The 8,505-nt window shown below is 32.1% G+C and overlaps 1 protein-coding gene across 2 annotated transcripts in view; it reads left to right on the top strand.

The window, feature by feature from the left end:
* Nucleotides 1-8,505, top strand: part of LOC132286757 (NAP1-related protein 2) — a 56,845-nt gene that overhangs the window by 44,667 nt on the left and 3,673 nt on the right. The window contains exons 1-6 of one of the 2 annotated variants that reach the window (XM_059789140.1): nucleotides 3,805-4,053; nucleotides 6,217-6,339; nucleotides 6,454-6,504; nucleotides 6,604-6,675; nucleotides 6,837-6,950; nucleotides 7,039-7,100. In XM_059789140.1, the coding sequence (XP_059645123.1) occupies nucleotides 3,925-4,053; nucleotides 6,217-6,339; nucleotides 6,454-6,504; nucleotides 6,604-6,675; nucleotides 6,837-6,950; nucleotides 7,039-7,100 (551 nt within the window). In that variant the 5' untranslated portion in view covers nucleotides 3,805-3,924. Of the gene's footprint in view, nucleotides 1-3,804; nucleotides 4,054-6,216; nucleotides 6,340-6,453; nucleotides 6,505-6,603; nucleotides 6,676-6,836; nucleotides 6,951-7,038; nucleotides 7,101-8,505 lie in introns of those variants that run through there. The other variant, XM_059789141.1, reaches the window with a different exon arrangement.

Here is an 8,505-nt window from a genome sequence, read left to right as displayed (position 1 = left end):
GATGTTATACATCTTTTATATATAAATGATTATATGGTCCTATTGTATTTCTTTCTCATAATTGTTCATTAATTCGGTATGGTGCAAGTAGAGTTGGGTTATCTAATGAGAAAATTTTAATTGGATCGATTATAGTGATGTGTCATCAGCTTATTAAATAATGCGAACCCATTAAAGCAAAGTACTTTTTCTTACATGACATGATATAATTGGTTGATGGCACAAATAACAAAGTATTAAAGGTGCAGAAAAGTTTTTCTATTGAACAATACTTAAGTTCTCCCTAGTCAGAATTTACACCATGTGAAGTCGCAAACCAAATATTGTTCTTTTCCAGTTATCTTATAATCAATAAAAATGGAGTTGACCTTGACTTCAATAAACACTTCTGGTAATAAAGGTAAAATAGTTAATTTGAGGTTAGAGTTCCGCAAATAATTAATAGGGAAATAGCCTCACTTGAATCTTTCTATAACCAAGTATATAACAATATTATATGGTAAGGGTGGATTTAATAATAATTTGTTTGTGGACGTGACATCGGATCAAGGACTGAGTCATACCAATTATAATAGATGTGTGTTTACCTATTTATTAAAAAAAACTTAAGTTGTTAGATAGTGTTGTATACCCACCTATTTACACTTCAACTTTTATCCAAATTTAATGTGAAACAAGTCCCATTTGTAACAATATACCACTAGACTAGAGCCTTTTAACAGTAACATCAAAAGCTTCATAGTATGTAAGCTTCATATATACTTGGAAGTCTTGCTACTTACATTATATATTTGTATATATAATATTGCATATTGAAAATTAAGAATGATGGGAATGTTTATATTTACAAACACAACCCGGTTAGCTAAATTAAGTAGTATAAGAAATTGAAGGTAGGAATAGGGAGTCAGAAAAGTATGTGAATGGTGGCGGCTTTTAACCAAAAAAAAAAAAAAAAGAAGTTGTAGGGGCAATAGTAAATTTTTTTCTATAATTTCAGGGGGGAAATTTTCAATTTTATAAGTATATAAATCAAAAAAATAAAATTAGTAGGTATAAAGTACAAAAATAAAAAATTTCAGTGGGAGCACCCACAGTGGACCTTCATTGAATCCGTACCTGGGTAGGAAGGCATATGAATGCCATGGATTAGGAGTGTACAAAAAGTCGTTAAAACCAGTAAACCGATACGAACCAAATCAAACCGGAACTTTGGTCCGGTTCCTTAATGGTTCTGTTTCGATTTGAGTTCCATAATTAAAGAGTCGTTATATTACAACAACGTTCCAGTTCTAAATTCTTTAGGAATGAATCGAACCATCACTAATTATATATATATAAATATATAACTTATTATACACTATTTTTTATTACTTATAATTATTCATACCAATTCAAGTTTCAAGGCATTATACAATCTTTTTATATTACATATTATGCAACAAAGTTTCAAAAAATGGTGTTTCATGTTGCTTTGTTTGAGAATTACTATATGATTATATAACGGCCAAGTGTTGTACAAAGTTTATCCTTTTATTTGCTAGGTATCATTTTTTTTAATTTTTTTTTTAACAGGAAATTTAACCCATCCAATTCAGCCCCAAATTATAATAGAAATCCCTTGACTAGGTATGTTGATCTCCCAAATACTCTTTCAAAAGGTAGGTATTGATGCATGTAATCCGCAACATACCTTTTTTTGCTTTGATGATATCTAAAGATGTTTCGTGATTGCAACCCTATTCCAAACTTGAAGATTAAGCAATCTAAGACCTCCAATGTTGGGACCTCCAAACTTGAAGATGTTTCATGAATGCTACAATAATGTTACATAGGACAACATATATACAAGATCATGGTTAAATAACACATCCATAGGAATTGTTGGAATTAACAATTCTTTCAACAATATAACAATTAGAATGAGCATGAATAATACACCAATAAATATTACATCAATACAAATCACATTACTTTTATTAAAATGACAATATATCATTTTGAACAAAATAGATATAACGATGAGTTTGGAATTTAAACAACACAAATAATTTAAGAATATAATATTAACTCAATTGCATAAATTAAAGAAAAATGATAATAATAAGTCAAAAGGAAAGAACTGGCCAGGATATTGAGAGGCATGCGAGTACTGTCCTAAAATCGTATAATCTCTCTACGTGCAGGTGATAACGATCTAATTAATTTCTAAGATACAACCTATTGAGCAACTTTTGTGCCATTGGGATAGATATCAACAATTTGTCTACCTTGTATAAAAGTAGAATGAGATGGGCTAATAATGGATGGTAGTGCAGGTTTGAGTTTATTGGCAAGACGTTTTGAAATACATTTGTACAAGGCAGAGCAACATGAAATAGATTTGAATTCATTAAACTTGGAGGGGTTAGGGACTTTAGGAATTAGAGAGATACAGGTTGAATTAGCATCTTTACGTAGCTTCCTAGTGATGAAGAACTCCTTAATAGCAAGTGTGTTATCATGACCTATTAAAGGCCAAGCTTTCTTGTAGAAGACAGGATTTAAACCCATTAGGTTCAGGACCGGTTCTATATATTTGAAAACTAAAAGAACCGCGACCGAACCGAACTGGTCTTTTACGGTTCGGTTCTATGTGCCAACGGTTCTGATTTCGATTCTAATTTTTATGAAATTGTAGTGAACGATTCGATTTCAAATCAGTCTAAAATTGAACTAGACCAAATCGAACAGAACCGTAGCACCCCCTACTATGAAAGTAAAGGTATATTAGAGTATGCATGGAGCCATTCAGTAAATACCAAATGAGATCTATAATAAAGGGCAAAAAAAAAAAAAAAAAAGGAAGCAATTTCAAGGTCTCAGATTGCTCTAATGAATGTATAGTTACTGAATGGAGTCTTTGAAAAATTCCAGGAGATTTGACATTCTACAATATATTCTATGCTCCAAAATATCTACTGAGAGTTTTGTATCTTCTACTAAGGTGATTTTACTCACTAAAGCATTTTCCTTGGATTTATTTATTTATTTATAATTAAAATCTGGTTTATGACCACACAAAGATGCATAACAAGTACAAACAATAACTTAAAATGTACATGTGTATATGCATTTATACATTGAGGTATTACTTGGTATAATAATAAAACTTCTGACTGTCAAGCATGAGGGTGCCACTTGAGTCAGAAATTATTCATTGCAACAGTTGTAATGAAGACGTGGTGTAAAGTGAACCTACAATAAAATCAAAAAAATAATTGTGTTTTGACAGGGTGTTTGTGCTCGTTCGTTGCACCGCGTTAGCGTTGTAACAATTGCAATGAACCTCTTGATATATACAAGGTAAAAGCTCTATTTTTTTTCATAGTGTTTAAAATTTGAAAATTAATATAACAATTGCAATAAAGGGCGTTTTCGCCAATGTCTTGTGTACTTAACAGCCCCTTAACATTCACAAAAGAGACTGATAATTTGGACATGAAGTTACCATAATGGTTTTCTTGGGCCTACGATTTATTTTCTTCAATATATTTGGACCCTATTGGGCTTTTGCACCACAAGAGGGCCATTTTGGAATAATTTTCCTGGTACTTGTATGTCCCAACTCCCAAGTCATCAAATTAACATTTCATTTTGTACTCATTTTTCTGTTTCAACATGACTCAAATGACTATTATACCCTCGACTGAAAAATGTCATTTATTTATTGGGTTATTCGGTACAGCCACGTAGCTGGGCCGTAGCAGCAGATTTTATACTCTCAAAACCCTAACTTGTTTGTCCTTTATCGCTCCGAAAACCCTAACACCTTTTATATCCACTTCCCTCTCACAACACTCTCGCTTCTCTCTCTCTCTCTCTCTCTAGGGTTTTGGAGTCACACAAACAAGAGATTGTTAGGTTCGTTCGAAGGCTGCGAAGATGGTGGCAGACAAGGGCAAGAAGCTGAAGGTTGGCGAGAAAGGCGATGAGGAAAACGCAGAGCACATTGATGGAGAACTCGTACTCTCTATCGAAAAGTTGCAGGAGATCCAAGACGAGCTGGAGAAAGTACTCTCTCTTCCTTTACATTTAATTTCCTTTTGACCTTTGTTTGGTTTTCGAGAAAACTAAAAGAAATTGAAGTACGAAATTTTGGAACCTTTTTTCTTTTTCTCTTTTTCTTGTGCAAGAAAATGAAACTTTACTTCATTGAAGCCATTTATTTGTAATGGGTTTTGTTTATTTGTAATAACCTTTGTTTGGCTTTCGAGAAAACTAAAAGAATTTGAAGTACGAAATTTGGGAACCTTTTTTCTTTTTCTCTTTTGCTTGGGCAAGAAAATGAAACTTTACTTCACTGAAGCCATTTATTTGTAATGGGTTTGTTTATTTGACGCTGCAACGAAACAGGGCGTTGCTGTTTTTGTTTCAGCTTATCAATTTGTGTTTTCTTTCACGGAAAAATATTATTTCCATATTTTCTATGTATTTAAGATGTTTCTCTAACATTAAATTGTTGAATGAAGGACAGTGTAATTAACTAACTTCCGTTATCATGTTTTGAAAATAATAAGAATTTGATGTTTGTATATCTTTGTGTTCTTCATTATTATTTGTATTTATTTATGTTTGTATTTATGTATTTAAATATTTATGTACCTTTATATGTTTATGGACATACCCAATTTTGTATTTAACTATGTATTTCTGTATATATAATGCTTGTGCGTATCTATTTATTTGAATATACAAATTCAGGTACATTTGTGTGTGTGTTTGAAGGTTTCATTTTTGGTAATGAGAAAACTTTCTAAACCCCTGTTTTTGCTTAACTGAATTGGTTGTATAAATTACATTCACAATATCTGCAGTGATATAAATTCTTTCTAGCCATACCCAGCTAAGAAAAAAACTCGAAAAGTATCTAAGGACTTACCTTTGGGATTAATATCATTGTACCCTCTTTATCTGCTCGAACTTTAATCATAGTCCATTGTTTAAGTTTCACAGCCTGAAATTTGTGTCTATTGATATAACTTTGACCTTTTTTAAAAAAAAGAAAAGAAAAGAAAGTAATATATGCATTAGAATAGGTGTTCAAAAGGGGAGCACATCCCTCAAAAACTACACAAAAGGCCAAATAGGTTCTCTAAACTCTCAAGGAATCCAAAAGATCAACATTCTCCTCAATGGATTTACAATTTCTCCCTCAGACCCTTCAAAAACTCTGACCTGTTTCATTTAATTATTGCCACTTACGGAATATGACTCCCAAAGTTCATGGTTGAGTTGATTAGTTTTTGTTTATATGTTATATGAACAACATATATTTCATTGTGAAATGTTGCCTTGAGGGGAAAAAGAAAGAACTCGGGCTTGAAATAATATTTTCTATCCATTTACATGAAACTTAAGAATTTCTGTCCAATTTCTTTGAAACATGGAAAATAGTTCAGGATACGAATATAGACTGGTATGGATTCTTTGATTCAATATATGTTGAGAAAATAGGATCGTGAAATAGCGGGGACTTGATAATAAAGAATAAACGCATACTTTAATGATTTATTAAATTATCTTAGCTTCCAAAGTATGATATTATCGGGGACATGATACTTTAATGAATAAACGCATGCTTTAATGATCTAGAATATTGTGTTATTTGACTTGATTTTTATTTTTTCTAGTTCTGAATTTTTCTTCTAAAATTGTTTCAAGTATTTGAAATCCATGCTATGCTCTTTTTTTCTTTTTTTCTTTTTTTCTATGTTAATAGTCTAGTTCTATTCTAGAAATCTCAAATCTAGATGTCTAATGCATGCTAGATGTTTGTTCTTGAATACGTATCAAATACTGAATTCATTTTTGGAATTAAATATCTTATTTTCAAAAAGAATAATCAATATGTGTCGGTTGTCCATATTTGGCTCCTTTGTTGAAGTATTCATGCTATGTCCGAGATTTTGGGGTGCTATACCAACCAAAATAAATGATCCCATAAAACAAAAATCTACATGGGATTGTATAACATCATAACAGTGTTGTAGGGAGGCCATCCTTCTGTTTTTCATACATTTAAAAGAAGTGTCGTTTTATTGCTTAGACATATTTCATTGACTCAAATTTATGAATGTTTGTGGACTGTAAAAGTTTTTTTTTTGGATAAGTATGTGGGCTGTAAAAGTTAAATGGTCTAAACATGTCATTTATCGTTCATCTGTTTGGTTCCAGATCAATGAAGAGGCAAGTGATAAAGTCTTGGAAGTAGAGCAGAAGTACAATGTGATACGCAAGCCTGTCTATGATAAGCGGAATGATATAATCAAATCCATTCCTGACTTTTGGTTAACTGCTGTTAGTATCATCCATCTGTTTTGTTGTACAAACAAATTACTAGCTTACTGTTATGTATTTGGCATTGTTTTTAGAACCCTTTTATCCAACTGACCTTTGCATTTTTCTGTGCAGTTTCTGAGTCATCCTGCTCTTGGTGACCTTCTGACTGAAGAAGACCAAAAGGTATGGCTCTTACCTATACTATACTGAACTACTATTAAATAATTTGATTGCTTAATCAGTCTAATAATTTATGTGCACTTTTGCATTCTTTCTTGCTAGATTTTCAAGCATCTAAGTTCAATCGAAGTGGAGGATTTTAAGGATGTGAAATCGGGTTACTCAATAACATTTGTGAGTTCATTTTCTTTTTCCCTGCTTGAGTTTGTAAACAATTTTTCAGAGGTTTAATTGATTTTCTTTTTAGTGTGTTCAGGCCCTGTGGAATGAATGCTGGTTAGTGCCATGTTAATTGATGGATTTACATAGTTAATTTTGTTTCTTGTTTTTTTCAGAACTTCAACCCCAATCCTTTCTTTGAAGAGACAAAGCTCACAAAGACCTTTACCTTCCTTGATGAAGGAACAACGAAAATTGCTGCTACATCAATTAAGTGGAAACAGGGCATGGTAGGTGGTTTTTATCCATGCTCTTCTATGCATACATAACTTGCTAGTTCCATTATGGTGTTATTGATCATTCTTTGTGTTTTTAAAGGGTGTTGCTAATGGAGTTGCCAATGACAAGAAAGGGACCAAGCGGCCTCATGCTGAAGAAAGGTTGGTTTCCTTGATGTTTTGGTGTTTCTGTTTGGCTGAACAGAGCGTTTCGGCAGATTATGTACATTATATAAGCTATCTTTTTTTCTTTTGTAATTATTAAGATGCTATCTTTTATTATTATTATTATTATTTATAAAAGAAGTATCAATGAACATAATAATATCAGAACATAATAATATATTTTATAACTTGTTTTTTAAATAAAATATATAATACTTGTGGAAATTTAGTTGGTAAATTAGATGGGGAAATCTTCTGATTTATTTATTTGTAACTTAGCATGGCTAAGAGTGTTTATACTTCATATCAGTAAAAAGGTCAAATCAGGCTTGCTGAATTAATGGATTAGGGTCTCAACTTTGTCAGTTAGCCATACCTTGACAACACGATGTATTACAAAAGGGAGCAAAACATAACCATGTGTATTTTACACGTGTATCCAGGTTTGCTACAGCAAAAAAAAAAAAGCATGCTAAGAATTTTAGAGTATTAGGTACATTACTATGTGGGAGAAATTTTCAATGTGTAATCAAGCTTATATGCAGGTTTTAGATGCAGAAGCGACCATTATAGGAACTTCCGACTTTATCATGAGCAGGATCCTTTTCTTTATATATATGTAAGGACAATACTTAGGTCCTCACCGGTGAGGATCTACACCATCCTCTCCACATATGTGGCACAATCTTGTTATGACGCATCATCTTTGATTTGTCAATTAAAAAAAAGTCAAAAAGAAAAAGGAATGGAAGTCAGGTTGGCCCATTTCATCTTTGGATGGCATTGTCCTATATATTGACAATGATGTGTCATAATAAGATTGTGCCACTTATGTGTTGAGGATGGTGTAGGTCCTCACTAAGTATTGTCCTGTATATAATACAAAGTTGTAAGCTGTTCTATTTATTCTCCATTAGATTATAATTATCTGTTTCTTCTGCAAACTTCTTCAGTTTTTATTTATTTATTTCATATTCTATTTTGTTTAGATTTGCTGACTTCCCCTACATCTTGACTAGACGCAGTCTCTTGAAGTAACTGTTATGTTTTGGTTCATTTATGCTTTGTTGGTAAAGTTGATCTATTAATACCATGGACTTGCCTGAACATGCTATGGAATCTTTCTATGTTGTTACTATCATATTATTTGCTGCTTTTTCTGTTTCAAATGGGCAGAATATTAAGATATCTTGTTCACCGGTGTTCTGAATGAGCAGTGATCTATTGTTGCATTACATAATGGATTTATCATATTTATAATATGCATTAGCAAGATATCTCTCCCGAGGTTTACATTCCACAGACGTTACTTTTGCATTCTTCATTTTGATGGTATATCCTACATTATTTCACATGCCCTCGTGTATATGCCATTTCCTTATTCTGTTGACTGTTTTCATTG

Source organism: Cornus florida, unplaced genomic scaffold, assembly GCF_030987335.1.
Source record: "Cornus florida cultivar Cherokee Brave unplaced genomic scaffold, ASM3098733v1 CherokeeBrave_3.0.0_Hap2_Chr11, whole genome shotgun sequence".
Lineage (NCBI taxonomy): Eukaryota > Viridiplantae > Streptophyta > Magnoliopsida > Cornales > Cornaceae > Cornus > Cornus florida.
The sequence above is the reverse complement of the archived record's forward strand: the minus strand, read 5'-3'. Positions and strand labels throughout refer to the sequence as shown.